Source organism: Pygocentrus nattereri, chromosome 16 (assembly GCF_015220715.1).
Source record: "Pygocentrus nattereri isolate fPygNat1 chromosome 16, fPygNat1.pri, whole genome shotgun sequence".
Taxonomy (NCBI): domain Eukaryota; kingdom Metazoa; phylum Chordata; class Actinopteri; order Characiformes; family Serrasalmidae; genus Pygocentrus; species Pygocentrus nattereri.
In genome coordinates this window covers 15,520,898-15,537,371 of record NC_051226.1, presented here as the reverse complement: position 1 = coordinate 15,537,371, position 16,474 = coordinate 15,520,898, and the positions used below count along the sequence as shown (strand labels likewise).

Sequence of the window (16,474 nt, the reverse complement as noted above, 5' to 3'; positions counted from 1 at the left end):
AGAGAGCAGGGTTAACTGCTATATATTCCAGGCGTACCTTATACATTAGAATAACCCAGTTGTGAATTATAGCTGAATATTGTAGCTGAAAGCATGTATTTTCAATGTCAGAAAATTATTTTAAACAAAAAAAAAAAACTAATAAACATTTATTGGTAACCAAAGAAGGTTTTAGAATCAATTAAACATTAGGAATGTTTTGTTAATTTCTTTGTTTGTATTGAACAACAACATGACAAAAAGCCACTAAATTCTGCCTCCATTAACTGGTATTAAAATGATATCTATTATAAAGCTTTTTTTTTTCCTATTTAGGTAATTTGTTTCAAATTGAATGTAAACAGTGAGACAGCTGCTGTACTTAACTGTTTTTTAGTACAGTCATGAAAATAGGTTAACACATCCTCTACAGAGAACACACTGCGGCACATTTTTAATTCCCAATTATTGCTAAATTCAATGTATGAAAAAATAAAGAATAAAATGTGCAAAAGTTATGGCATATTTCATATTTTGTTTTCATTTTTCCACTATGTTGAACTAAGCAAATAAATAGCAAACATGCACTAAAATTTTGAGAATAGATGCCACATTTAAGCTTGTCCTCTGTAGAGCAATAACTTAAGAGTGTTGACCTATTTTCACTTAAAAAATCAAAACAACTTTATCAGGGCTGTTCAAACTTTTCAATAGGACTGTATGTTATTAAATATGTATGCAGTGCATAATTTAAAATAATGTGTTTGTGACAATAGCAGCAGCAATAGCAGGGAAATAGTTTTTGTGAGAGTTTCCCAAAACTTAGCAATGTGCTAACCAACCCTGCTCTTTCCTACGTCAAAGAAATGGAACTATTAGTTACACCGGTTAGTCACTGTTAGGCACACTGTGGAGGAGCAGAGTTAAACATGATTTAATTCAAAGTACAGCCATTTAAAATGCTCCCCTAATGAAATGTTCTCAAGTAAATTAATCACAACAAATAATTCATATATAAAACTCTGGTTAACATGAATAATAAAACGAGCAAAACCTTTTTCTCTAAAAGCATCGAAAGTGATGAGATCGTGTTCAGATAACCATCTAACCCTTCCATTTGACTATGTGCCTGTTACCAAAAGACTAGGACTAAAAATAAATAAAATCAAACAAACCAACAAAAAAAAAAGATTTTGGGCCAAGCTCAGAGAGCAAAACAAGTAAAATATTTTGGATAAGCACATTAATAGGTAAATAATACCTATAACCACAACAATAATAATAACAACTAATAAATCAGGAATTGGTTCAATTCTATAATTGTGGAGGTTTCATGGTGACATTGGAGTAGATGCTGATGATCCATCATACATGCAAGTGAAAACTTGACAAAAGCATGAAGTGCTGAAGAGCTCGGCCTCATACACGAGCAGTAGTTGATCAAATTTAGAGAAATACCAGTATTTCACACAAGGGGGTAGCATTGTCTATGGAATATCTCTCATTAATTTTCACACAGCAAAGGAACCGTGCCTTACTTTTCAATGGCTCTTTCACTCACACACTTGTGTGGGGGGTAGCACTTAGCTGAAGGTATAAAGGAACAATGGTGTACATTTTATAGTCCAATATGAAACACAAGATTACAAAACCCATTATGCTCAGGCTTTAAGGCAGCAATGTACACGAGTCTCACTGCGGATGCACGTGGATTTGAGGCCTGACAGGAATGGTATATGTTTATCCTATCGCTCAGTGAAGCAGGCAGTCTGGATGGAGAAGCACTAATGCCACTTGACAGCTGATCTGACATCAGACGCAGTCTGTCACACGCATGGTCCCACTTTTCAACACGTGTGCCTTATTGTGGAGTGGGCCAATGACAGTGCTTAGCATAATGTCCAAACATTTTATGACAGGGGTGTCAGGAAGGATTAAGAGCACTTAAAGCATGACAAGAAAGCTGAGGAAATTACTTACAGCAGACATGGCGCCATCTCTCTATTAACCAAACACCAATTACACACAATAAATCATTCAAATGCTTCCTGTAGCTTCAACCAGGGTGTAGTCTAGATTGTATAATCCACAAGTCAGTGACTGGATGCAACCTAGCTAGAGTGAATGAATGAGAATAGTCCCACCCCCCATCCATTCCTCGCCCCTGAACACCTGCCATTTTGAGGCTGCAGGAGGTAGACCAGAGGGCCTGCTGCAGCTCCACAGCTTGATGTAGATGGTGACCAATGAGCATGGCATGATAAAAGACAAGCTGTTTCTTTGTGTGGACCTCCTCATGACCTCAGCTCCTCATCTGTGCGTCAGTGGTGGCTAGTCAGCTGGGTAGCTAATCAATATTCCTCAAGCTTGCCATGGCTTTTTATGAAATTCATACCAAGATCAACATTAAACAACAGAAAATAGAATAAATTTATACTGCCAATATCAAACAATAGAAAATATAATAGAAAAACATAGGTTCATAACACATTCAGCAACAGAAAATTTAATAATTTAGGTCTGCAACAACATTCAACACCAAAAAGTAATAATTAAAAAAACATATAGGTCCACAGCACCATTTAACACCAGAAAATGGAATATTTTAGGTCCACAATGAAATTCAACTCCAGAAAATGGAGAAAAATAGGCTTACAGCAACATTCCACGTTGACATTCAACACTAGAAAGTAGAATATTTTGGATCTACAACAACCTTAAACACCAAAGATTTTAATAGGTCCACAACAACAGTCATTACCTGAAAATGTAATAATTTGGGTCCACAACAAAACACACAATACCCAAAAATGGAGAAATTCAGGTCCACCACAACATTTAACACCAGGAAATGGCAGCCATAAAACTTCATTTTTTCAAAAATATATTTGTACATATGCCAGCTTATTAATAGTGGTCTCTTTCTATTGATATGCAGAGTAGATGATAACTGACAAATGTGACATTAACAGAGGAGGTACAGTCAGTAACTGTTTATAAAGTGCACCTATACGTATCTAATAAACTGGCAACACAGTGTGCACGAAATCAGTGCTGAAGGTGCACAAAGAAACTGCAGTTCCTACGAAGATCCTCCAGTTCCCCTTTTCCCCTGAAGGTCATTAGTGCTTCTCTCTCAGTTCTGACATATGTAGTAACATCTGTTGGAGGAGGAGGGCTTCTTATTCCTCCCCCTCTCCAAACATTGCCGCTCTGCAATATTTATTTACAGCACAGAGCTTTCGCCTTTCAGCAAGGTGTCTACAAAATGAAGAATGCGCATCCCAACATCGATTGACCTTTATGCTCGGGTCACTGCTCTCTGACCTTGAATTCCCTGCAGAAGAGTCACTTTGACCATCTACTTGGATCACACGATGACAGAACTACAGCATGATACTGAAGCACTGGCGGAACTCAAATTTCACTCATATTCGAAATGGGTCTTCAGTAAAAGCTCATTCAAATTAGATTCCATCTAAAGTGTATTTGCATACAGGCTTAATGATCCACAGTGTTTCCGCAAACACTTTTTTATATTATTAAACATGAAAACAATCCTGAGAATTGGACGGGACACTTCACCATATTAGAGCTCATGTCTGACCATGCTTTGCTGGTTTCTCTCCCTGCAGGAGAGCTTTCATGGGCAGCAATAATGAGCAGGCTGGAAATCCACATATTCAATAATGGGAGATTAGTATGCAATGCATGAAGTGTCGTCCTCCTAGCTGCTGTAGGTGGAGCAAGATAAGGTCTGTTGGCGTAAGACAGAAAGCTGCAGTGCACAATCATCAGAAAAGAGCAAGAGCGAGACATGAGGAGGATGCGAACAGAAAGTCCATTGTGGGTTTATGGACTCATAGTGAAGTAGACTAAAACATAAGCTATAGAATGTACTGTACTGAATGTACCACTGCTTGCATACTGGTACTTCAGGCATTTTTGATAAAGACCTTGTGTATAAAACTGCATGCATGTGTGCTTTAGAATTAAAGATGGCTTCTGTACATCCTGTACCAAGTGAGGGTACTGCAAGGATGCGAGTCATTAATATTACAAAAACAGTGAGGAGATACAGTGTATGTCCAAAAGTCTGTAGACACCTGCTCATCTAAAGTTTCCTCTGAAATCAGTGGTATTGACAGGGAGTTTGCCTCCTCTTTGCTGCAGTAATAGCCTCTGATGTTCTCATCTTTACACTAGCTGTTGGAACATTGCTGTGAGGTTCTAACTGCATTCAGCCATAGGAGCATAAGTGAGTTCAGGTACTGATGTGTCCTTGTTGGTGTCCTTGATCACAAATGTCACTCAAGATGTTGAATGGTTCCTGCTCCATCACTCCAAAGAAAGCAGTTCCACTGCTCCACTGGCCCAAACCCAGTGGCTTGTGATCAAGTTTTTAGCACTTTAGCAGGGACAAAAGATGTGAAGTGCGTAAGAGTGAGGCCGTAGTGTCCATAGTTATTGTACTAGCAGACTATAGTTGAGCAGAAAAAAGAAAAGCACTTTTAAAAACAAAAAATAACCTAGACTTAAAATATGCTCGGTGCTGAAATACATCTAATAATTGAATATGTATGCAAGTGCATTTAAAAGCAAAAAGAAATATGAAAAGCATATTAATATTAAAACCAGGGAGACGTTCAGTTGGACAGTAACAGGTTTTCATGACAGTTGAGAGCTTTGAGTAACAGAGACTGCTCCTTCAGATGATTTAATGCTAACACTTGAGCTAGATGCTGAAAAGGACGTTTTAACAAAGCTCAAGAATATCAATGCGAAGGACGGCACATGTATGAGTGCCTTAGTATTTATCTTTGCACATCCTGTTTCTTTTTCTCAATTGTACAGTCCTGTTTAATCTAACAGTTAAGAAATGCTCATTTAGTTGGCTTGTTAATAATCTTAACTGTTCTGTAATGGTACTTATCATTAGACATCTATTTAAAATTAGTGATAGCAAATACAGCAAACAAGATAAAGTCTAGCTGCTTCTTATAGCAACAGTGTGCTGTACGTCTACCACATAATTTATTCCAAAACTTTCCCAGCATTCAGAATGATATAAAAACAACGGCTCTCTAGATCATCAGGATAGTGTGTGTTTTAATTAAATGTCCCTCAATAACACCTTTTCACACTTTTAAGCTTAGTAATTCCAACTTACTGCCACCATTTTCCTTGCTTAATGGACAGAACGATGCATGGAGAAGATTGCTAAATCGTTTTAGAATTGGTTGAGTCATTACTTTGCCAAGTTAAGTGGCATAACGTTGTTAAGTAGCTTAAAAAGAGGAGGGAATAATGTGCTAATTGTCCCATCGCAGTTTTCAAATGTACTACTACAAGTAAATTACAGCTGATTGAATATGAAATTAATATGAAAGTGCTTATAGACTCAGGGGACCTAACTCTGTGGCTGTGTTTGAAGCAGCATTCTGAGTACTGCATACTGCATCGGTATATACTGTATACTGCATGCTACTCTTTATCAGTAGTATACTGTACAGTGTCCAGTACAGGACACAAGCTGTGCGCAGTGTTGCCAACTCCTCAATAAGGAAAGTAGCTATTGGCTGGCCTAAAAGTCGCTAGAAGTCGCTAAATGGCGTCATTGTCTAATTTGCATAATTGTCCATTTGCGTGTATTTGAAGCTGTAGAATAAAAGAATAACGGCGTGGGAGAGAAAAAAGTGAGTAAAAAACACCCTAAATATGTTAGATCTACAAATAAACAGAATAAATTAACAACTTCTGCTGATCCCTTTCTTTTTTGCCTTTGAAATAGGCCGTCACTTCTCAAAATAACGTCATGACTTTAATGCTTTGTCTAGACCCACATTACATAAATCATTTTTACGTAAATTATATAAATCAATTTTGTCCTGAGTCTTTATATGTTAGCATATCAAATTTAATCAAAAGACTTGTGTGGGGTGGAACTGCTACTCTACGCTCAACCCTCCTCCTTTATCCGGGCTTGGGACCGGCAAAGTGACCTTAAAAGAGACACTTTCGCAGAGGTACTTCGTTTTTTTTCTTTCTTTTTTTTCCCCGAATTTTTTAATATATTTTTTTGTTTATATTTACATCCCACTCTGTACATAGGGGGCGGGTTCATTTGCGGTGTGGCCGTGGAGCGGTGTCGGTCTGCTCTGACTGTGACACGGAGCACTGTGAGTGCAGTGGGACCCGCTGTGGGACCTGGTGAGGACAGTAACGGAAGAACATGTGTGTTCACCTCAGAGTCTCCAAAAGTCTCCAATAACACCAGAAAAAGTCGCTAGATTTGTCGCTAGTCGCTTAAAAAAGTCGCTAAATATAGCGACAAAGTACTGGCTGTGCGCAGTAGGAGACAAGCCTGCTAATATCAGGGACTAAACCAATCAGACCAGCTCAAGACCCGCCCCATTTTCCTCAGCCCGCCAATCACTGCTTAGCAACCGCTTTTAGCCGCTTTTCATTATGTACGTTTGTATTTTTGTCGCCTGTGTAACTTTTAAAATACACCTCATACGAAGACAGAGGACAGGACGATGTCTTCAAAGCTACAAATAGACTTTAAAAATGAAATGTCAGCTTTAGGTTAATCTGTGTGGTAAACCTGTGTGGTTTCCGAACACACCTTCATTACACTCGCACTTGGTGTCTGACGCTGAGCCGACTGTTCAGCTGAAGTACAGTTTTATCCACATTATGCAGAAAGTTAACTTTTAAATAGACAAAGTAAGTAAACCCACCTCAAGACCATGAGAGAGCGCTGGTGTGACGTCAGCGTTGCACTCATTCATTTAGCCGTTTTATTGTTTAGAAGAAAGGCTGAATCCAGAGCTATTAAAAATATCCGGGGTTACGTCAGTAGTTGCGTCATCCCTTAATGGCCGCGTTGCATTTTGGGTTGCAGTACATCAGGGATATAGCTGAGGAAGCTAGTAAAAGCGTAGCTGGAACTGTATGGAGTCAAATTAGGCTCTTTAATGGTGACGAGATTTTACGTTCATATTTTTTTTTCGCGCTTCTCTCTTTAATTTGCTCCGGTTTTACCCTCTGTGTGGGGGCGGGGAAAGAGGCCGGGTAAAATCGGAGCAAAGAAAAGAGAGAAGCGCGAAAAAAAATTATGAACGTAAAATGCGAGACGCAAAGAAAAGCAGTGTGACGCGCAAGCAAAAGAAAGAAACGCAAAAGAGGGAAAGTATTGCAGAAACAAAATAGGAACGTAAAATGCAAAATGCTAATCTTATATTTGCGATATATATTTTGTCTCGTCACCATTAAAGACCCTAATTTGACTCCATAGAGCTGTAAGTCATCATGTCTGCGAAATGTTTGGCGTACTTGGAAATTTATGTTGGTCACATTGCAAACTACCCGAGACGCTGTATATGAGGAGACTGACCTCTGGTCGAAACAGAAATGGGAAAGCTCATAATGCTCAACATGGAATATGTTTAAGGAGAAAGCCCTTACATTAAAAGTTTTGAGTATTTCGGTCTCCCCCCATTCAACAAGATAGGAGCCTGGGGCCGCTTTACAGAACCTTCTTAAGTCTTAAATCTTATCTTTTTAGTCACCGTGACAACTTCAGTTTGGACTGAATTTAGACAGAAGATATTACAGAACAACTGTTCTTAAATTCATAATCCTATCCTAACTCCAGATCAGAAACATCACTACAGAAACATCCTAACTAACTTCACAGAACGTCTGAAATTCGGTCCTAACGTTGTCAACCCCAGAGGGGTCTTACCTTCTGTTTTAACCATGTTTCTATTGTTTTATGCAATGACTGGCAGCACAGCTCACTAGTACTAGCGTGATGACGTTACATTTATCTACATTGGAAACTAATGACGTTTTAAAAAGCGTTTTAGACTTTGCAGACACAATTTCAACCATCCCCTCTTATTACCTTCAATTGCTAACGTTCATGTTGTTTGTCTGTCTGCAAGTCTCTCCATTCCTTTGCATGTTGCTTCATTCATCCATTTATACAATCGGTGCCTGAACATCTGTTTGTCAATGACTTTTTTCGTCTAGTTCACATCAAATGAAAGCTGGATAATGATTTTAGCTCTGTATGAGTGATGGAGCAGGCTAGGAGTGTTGGACAGAGAGCTGTCAATCAAGCTGCTCATTAGCCATGCACACAGTTCTCAGATGTTTTATCATATTTATTTCTTATATTTCTCATAAAGGTTTTACTGAATGTTTCATGTAACACTCACATTTAGCATCAATAAACATTTTTATATTTTAATCTGCGTTCACTGACACTTTGTTACATAAATGGGCTAGCAGCACCTGCTTTATACCCCTCAAGCTGATACTTAGCATTGGACATGGTGACATTAGGCTCCTGTGGTTGCTCTAGAATGTCCCATTCTGTTGGCAGTGCTTTTCTGTGGAAATTATATAAGTTGTGTAATTAAACATCTGTGTCAGCAATGGTTGCACCTTAAAGTAGCTGAATTTGCTAATTAGAAGGGGTGTCTGGATACCTTTTGCACATACAGTCCATCTGGAGATATCTGTAACAGCTTTAAAGCTATACTCCTTCAGGGCAGGCCTCGGAAAGGGAGCATTGGAAGAAAATTTGCGCAACAGTGAGTGAGAGAGCAATGAGCATAACCTTCTACATGATCCTTCCTCTGACCATGTGAATCGTCCAGTAATGGTCCACCTCTTTTCCACCGGAATCAGCAGCTATGCTAAGCTAAAGGCTTAGTGGCTTTCTTTGTTATCTGGACAAAGAAAGCATTGCAAAGGAAATGGTGCAAACCTTTGAGAACCAGGCAAGAACAATCGATCAGAGCTCAGTCTTTGTAAGACCAGGCAAGAGCAATCCCTAGCCTTTTGGAAGCCTCTTCCACAGTTAAGTAGAAACTCACTCTTGATTAGGGGGTTGCCCTGAGCCTGATCATTAGGCATTAGTGTATTTATACTGTGCACAGCAAATTTGCCTTTCATCCACCTAGCTGTTATTCAGTTGTCTTGTGGATCCACACGTTTTAATGAATACTCTCTGCGTACATTTTAATGACTGCCATTGTTGTTAAGGGACAATCCCTGTTATTTTGAGTCATGGGCTAAAGAGGAGGTGTGGACTTGCTGTCAGTATACCCATCACAGCACAGCTCCTCATCTCTACACTGGAAAAACAAATGCTTTGAATTTATGTACTTCAAAAATGTACACCTTTTGTGTGTTTATATATCTATCTATCTATCTATCTATCTATCTATCTATCTATCTATCTATCTATCTATCTATCTATCTATCTATCTATCTATCTATCTATCTGTATAGACATAGATAGATAGATAGATAGATACTCTTGTTCTAGGTGAGCGTTATGCAAATAAGCTGTGGGATGACCAATCCTATGGTTAATTTATGGTATGGTAACCGATTGTGGACATTTATTCAAATCAAAGCAAATTTGTGAAACTGACCATGTTAAGGGCAGGTTTTTAGCCTTATTCACAAAGAAGCTCATGTTTAGACAACTCTCAGGTGGATTTGATCTCCTGGTCTACTGGGGCTTGACAAGCTTGAGCACATGTTGTCAAAAGGCTGACATAGCAAATTCTAAGTCATTCTGAAATTCATGTAAACATTTAAAGAGCCTACTTTTCACTCAAATTGTTATGCTGATACTATATTTGTAATGAAAAGCTTTCAATTAGATTAGAAAGGAATGCAAAACAGAAGTATTTTCACCAGTGGAATTTAGGACTCCACTGTATACACTATATTTCCAAAAGTATTCACTCATCTGCCTTCACACGTATGTGAACTTGAGTGAGATCCCATTTTTAATCCTAGGGTTTAATATGATGTCAACCCACCCGTTGCAGCTATAACAGTTTCAACTGTTCTGGGAAGGCTTTCCACAAGGTTTAGGAATGTGTTCATGGGAAGTTTTGACCATTCTTCCAGAAGCACATTTGTGAGGTCAGACACTGATGTCAGACGAGACGGCCTGGCTCGCAGTCTCTGCTCTCATTCATCCCAAAGGTGTTCTATCGGGTTGAGGTCAGGACTCAGTCAAGTTCTTCCACACCAAACTCGCTCATCCATGTCTTTATGGACCTTGCTTTGTGCACTGATGTGCAGTCATGTTGGAACAGTAAGGGACCGTCCCCAAACTGTTCCCACAAAGTTGGGAGCATGAAATGGTCTAAAATCTCTTGGTCTTGAGAGTTCCTTTCACTGGAACTAAGGGCCCGAGCCCAACTCCTGAAAAACAACCCCACACCATAATCCCCCCTCCATCAAACTTTACACTTGACACAGACAACGCAGTCAGACAATCACGGTTCTCCTGACAACCGCCAAACCCCTGTCCATCGGATTGCCAGACGGAGAAGCATGACTCATCATTCCAGAGAACACGTTACCACTGCTCTACAGAACAGTGGCAGCGCTTTACACCACTGCGTTCAACGCTTTCCACTGAGCTTGGTGATGTAAGGCTTGGATGCAGCTGCTCAGCCATGGAAACCCATTCTATAAAGCCCTCTATGCTGTTCTTGAGCTATTCTAAAGGCCTCATGAAGTTTGGAGGTCTGTAGTGATTGACTCTGCAGAAAGTTGGCGACCTCTGCACACTATGCGCCTCAGCATCTGCTGAACCCACTCAATCATTTTATGTGGTCTTCCACTTCATGGCTGAGTTGCTGTCGTTCCCAATCGCTTCCACTTCGTTATAATACCACTGACAGTTGACTGTGGAATATTTATTAGTGAGGAAATTTCACGACTGGACTTGTTGCACAGGTGGCCTCCTATCACGGCACCACGCTGGAATTCACTGAGCTCCTGAGAGCGACCCATTCTTTCACTAATGTTTGTAGAAGCAGTCTGCATGCCTGGGTGAGTTTTTCATGTCAAACTTTGTTCCACTCCCATAGTGAATGAATCTCTATATACTATATTTCCAAAAGTATTCACTCACCCATCCAAATCATTGAATTCAGGAGTTTAGGTGGAGGGGGGATTATAGTGCGGGGTTGTTTTTCAGTAGTTGGGCTTGGCCCTTTAGTTCCATACACATTCACTTTTCTTTGGGTAACGTTTGATGTATGTACAGTATTTATTGGGAGTGTTTGGTACAGCATGCACACCCACTGCCAGTGTTGATAGGATTGCATTTGGTCTGCCAAATTAGGCTAGTTTGAAAATGCTGATATTGGTGAAAATGATAAAGTTTCAGCTTCTTTTTGGTAGTTTTTATGCAAACTTTGACCTGGCTGCCATCGGTAACATTAAAAATGGTCAGCTCACTTGGCCATCCACCCTTCAGGTTATTTACAACTCTACCACTGGTCTCATCAGAGTCAGATTACACAATGAGATTCAACACTCAAACATGAGTTAAATCGAGAGATATAATGATAGAATTATGTATACAATTATTACTTTAGTTGACTTCTTTTAAAAAACAACATTAAGCCACATAAGCAGGGCTTAGAAATAGCCTATAAATCCACAAACATTTGTACTCTGGACATCTATGGACATTCTGCAATTTCCCTCCGGGATCAATAAAGTATTCTGATTCTGACATCTGAATGTGTTTATAGTGACACGCCCCACAAAGTGAACCAAAAGGATGTGATTTTGCATCGCTGTAATGAAAGTGCAGTGCCTACTTGGCAACTGCTGATTTTCAAAGTATATGAATAAAACATAAAAATATAAAGACACTCACTGGTCTTTATAACATTCAAATTAAAAGTTTTTAGCAAAGCAGCTAAACATTTCTGAAATCGGAGGTGGTGCTGCAGCACCACTTCTTACGTCCCTGCATATGTTCCCTGTAGGAACAGGGACTTAGTCCCACCTGGTTTTATACTGTAACAGCCTCTACTCTTCTGGTAAGGCTCTACACTAGAAATTGCAATCAGCCACAGGAGCATTAGTAAGGTCAGGTACTGACATTGGATTATAAGTTTGTAATTCCACTGCTCCAAAGCCCAATGCTAAGGGCCATTATACCCCTCTAGCAAAAGTTTGGCATTGGGCACGACAACCTTGGACTCATGTATGGCGGTTCTAGAATGTCCCATTCTATTGACAGTGCTTTTCTATGGAGCTTTGTATTGTATTGTATTCATGTGAAATAGTGCACACATTATGAGTAAAGTATGATGTGTTTCCACGTACATTTACATCATAAAAAGCCACATCAAGGCCTGTTACTGTAAGCCTCACCATGCAGAGTGATATGCAGTATAATTTTGTGGCAGAACACCAACCCAACCAGTAAGTTTAGCTACTTTGTTGCCCTGCCAAACATGCAACTGGTCCCCAATAAAAACACAAAGACACAGAAGTTGGCATTAATATTTTACTAAAAAATGAAGATCAAAATAAATATTTACAATTTTAGCCAATGTAGGACACTCAGCTCCTTTGAGCTTTAAAGAGCTACAGAGCAAAACTCATGGCCCCTCAACATGTAATGATCCTCACTGTGTACCAGGGCTGCTGTACCTATTTGTGTATGAGTTTGGAGTGGTGATAACAAACTTCCTCCCTGTACTGAAGTACTGAAACAGCTTTTTCAGGGATCTGAACTTTGCCTGATAACTCATTTTCTGGCAACATCTATCCTACTACATTGAAAGGAAAAATTGCACTTGATCCAGCACATTTTCGAATACACAAAATTACACTTAAGAAAAGAACCCTAATATATGGAAAGCTTTCATTCATAAGCACAGAGTCCAACATAAATTTGCTTTGTGTAAATAATATTTTGCAGAGATGCAGTGCTTGGACTGTCTGTGAATGTTTTGTGGTTGGTTTGTGATTTTCAGATTTGAACTGATGTACTTGAGGGAATAAGCAACACTTCCTTTGAATACTGTATACAAAATACATCATAAATGCATTGATGGTGAATACGTAGGCGTGGTGAACAGCTTTTGTTTACTTGGATCAATTATTAACAACCAAGGATCTATCAGTCAAAATACAACACAGACTGGCACTCAGCAGGACAAGGATGAAGGAGCTGGAAAAGATATTCTAATGTATTTATATACATCTACAAAGAAAGATCAAGACTGTCCAGGCTGTAGTCTTTTCTGTGGTTATTTGTGGATGTGAAAGCTGGACAATAAAAAGCAGGACAGGAAAAATATTGATGCCTTTGAACTTTGGTGTTGGTGAAGATTTTGAGAGTACTTTGGACGGCAAGGAAAACAAATATGATTTGTGACTAAATCAAACCTCATCTCTCACTCTTCTTAATTTACTTACTACTTACTCCTATTTCACCAAACTGGAACTCTGTAGTCTGGACACATGAGAAGCAACATTTCATTGGAAAGGACAGTCATGCATAGAATAGGTGTAAAAGAACCTAAAGAGAAGCCTAAAAACCCAAAAAGAAGACAGGATATTGTGGAGAATGCTTGAAACTGACATGACTTTTCCAGGAGTCAGAAGCAACTTGATGACATTTAATTATATGTGGCATGAATTGAATGGCATAGCCATTAAAAGCACTTATAGCGACATGAGTATATGTACGACACATTAATAAGCAGGAAGTTATAATGCAACATTTATGATGCCAATAGTATTGTAATATACTGTTAATATCATGGTTATTATGTCATTGGTCTTCATAATGCATCATATTCCTGCTTTATAATATGGTATGTGTTTAACTCTAAGTACTTAGTAATAAGTACTTACTTAATAATTTCTAATGTATCAAACATACAGCATTTATAGGAAGTGTTCTCATAGATTCATTTAGAAGGTTCCATGAAAAAAGACTGACAGGGAGACAGAAAAGCAGATTGTGAGAAATACAGAGAGAGGTTTTGTGTTTATGGAGGTGTATGTGTAGTTGCCTTTCATCTGAACATAAAAACAGAGCAGAAATTGCACTTTGTAAGGTAAAATGTGGAGGAGGATTGGGCAGTAGTCAGTTGAAGAGGATAGGTCAGTGTCCCATTGCGGTGCCCTGAAGCCTTTATGTCCTTTCATTGTCCTTTATGTCCAGATGTCGAATAAAGTCCAGCGTCCTGTACAGACAGATTCATTCCTCTGGTTGGAGATGGCTCCATTGCTACAGGTTCTGGAGGAGAACATGCTCAAAGGCCTGGTTGAGGTTACACAGTGTTTTGTAGAAAAGGCCAAAGCTGGGCTCTGACCATGGCTCCCAACAGTGTCTTCAGACTTTTCTTTTCTATACATGTCCCTCATTTTTTTTGTTGCGTTTTATGTTTTTTTAGTTGATAAAGTAGCTTCAGTGAAAAGTTGTTTCCTGTATTATGTTCAACATAAGAATTCCTACCACCCATATATATATATATATTCTCATTATTTCATTCATGAACACATGGCTGCTCTAAAATGAAACGGTCAGACACTGAAATAGTAAACTACTGAAAAAATTCAGACATGAACACTTTTCATGTGTGATTCGACCAACCACGTAAACTAAAAAAAATAAAGTCTGTTTCTGAGGAAAATAAAACAGTCTAGAAGTTCCATGGTCAACAACTGCACAGTGAGTATGCAGGGCATGGTGCAGGGGAAGGGCTTTTATTCAGATATATCATAGAAGTGCCCTTCCCCCAGATTTAGCTGAGCACATTTTCACTGCAGTTGATAACATGCCCATTGTTTTCACTTTATAGATTTTCACATACTGTAATTCTATATAAATAAACCATTTTTATTTTTTTATGTCTTCACAATTTTCTATTCATTATTGCAATGAATTCTTTTCTAAAGATGGTTAAAAAAGAGAATTATACTTTGTCCACTACAGAATCAGCTATTTACATTTGTTTAAAAAGCAAGCGAGTTGTACAGTCTTCATTTCTATTTACAAAGCAATGTAAATAATTTTTTCAGTTATAATTTTATAGAATATACATTTACTTTTCTTCACAGTTTTTTTAGTATGTATCATTAATACTGTTTGAATTATTATTATTCATGTTACAATAGAAACCCTCTTGGACATTCGAATGCCCATTTTAGCTATCCATACTGAGATTTATGTCTCAGTATGATTTATGCTTTAGTTTGGCCAGGTATAGAACAAGCGTTTTGCCAAACGATTCAAGTCAAGTCGTATTTCAGAATTACAGTTTAGTGGTCCTCTTACCCTCTTTGTCCTCTTCTTTAGCTCCTGCTTGTGCATCCCTGAGCACAAGTTCTTTACAGAGGCTGCAAGCGGTGGTTGCAGACGTGTTGCTGTCTGTGCTGAAAATATCTCTCGCATATCTCATTGTGGCCCCACAGTGGATCCGTATCCTTTCCCCCAGTGTTTATCAGTGTATGAAGCAGCCGAAGGGCCCCCTGATCATCCGTCTAAAAATTGGTCATGGTGATTGCTCAGCTCGATACCGTTGTTGCTGTTTGGGTTGGTTGTTCTGCTATTCGTTGTTCTGTGGAAATTTTTAAGGCACTTGATCGTTTTTGGTTTTCACGGCAAGTCGGATGAGACCAGAGCCAGTCCGGAGCTCTGTCGCAGGGAGGGGCCAGAGTGGACAGCTTTAGGGCAGTCAGGGGTCAGTACACGCCCATTCTCGCCAACACTCCCCGTGATTGACAGTCGAGCCTTGTTCCGCATGGCTTCAGTGAAGGTCAGCTACAGTGGATGTAAACAAGAGAAAAAGGCATAGCGAGAGACACAGAGGGAGAGAGAGAGAGAGAGAGTAAAGAAACAAGTCAGGCATCGCAGGTTTAAAGAAAGAGAGAGCAGCATCTCAAGATTATCATTATTTGAGTGAACACATATTATCAGCAAGCACAGACAAAACAACAGATTAAAACACAGTTCAGCGATGAAGCATCTCAAATGCATCTGGCAAAGTCCTGCATTTCTACAGAGCTGCAGATTAGTTTAATAATGAGAACTTCTAATGAAGGCTTTTGAGCTGTAGCTCACAGATGTACGTGTGCACATTATGGAATCTTACAAGTCGTGTTTGATGTCTTGTAGTGTGTGAGTACTATATATTCTGCAATGTGATTTACGAATTTCCTAAAGAAAGTCTTTTTTACCCAGTTTTTCTCCCAATTCAGTCGTTGCCAATTCCCACCCACTAGCTGGGTCTCAACCTATCACACAATGCTACTAAGCTGGAAGGAGAGGGTTAACATGATTCTTCCGAGGCACATGAGGCCAACCAGCATATCTTTTCAAGTTGTTGCTCATGCAACATCACTGGACAGCTGAATGTGCTTTAAAGAGAAAGCAAACTTCTGTTATGTGAGCTAAAGCCCACTGCACACTGACCTTACATTCCCCAACAAACACTAGTATTTTGATGACAGTTGGCTTTAAACTGTTCTCTGATTGTGCTGCATCAATGACCTATGGGAATTAAGTTTTTTTTAAACACAGAGCTTCCTACTTCTCACTTCTGTCACAGATGTTCTAAAGTAGTTCTAAACAAAAATACAAATCATTTAAACAATCTCACTTTCTGATCAGCAACCTCAACTGTTGGTC

General features: G+C 39.1%; 1 protein-coding gene across 4 annotated transcripts in view; it reads right to left on the bottom strand.

Moving 5' to 3' along the window:
* Window positions 1-12,320: 12,320 nt before the first annotated feature.
* Window positions 12,321-16,474, bottom strand: part of gria4b (glutamate receptor, ionotropic, AMPA 4b) — a 127,413-nt gene continuing 123,259 nt past the window's right edge. For 2 of the 4 annotated variants that reach the window (XM_017718911.2, XM_017718913.2), the window contains exon 16: window positions 12,321-15,607. In XM_017718911.2, the coding sequence (XP_017574400.1) occupies window positions 15,443-15,607 (165 nt within the window). In that variant the 3' untranslated portion in view covers window positions 12,321-15,442. The remainder of the gene's footprint in view (window positions 15,608-16,474) is intronic. The other 2 variants (XM_017718910.2, XM_037545674.1) reach the window with 1 other exon arrangement.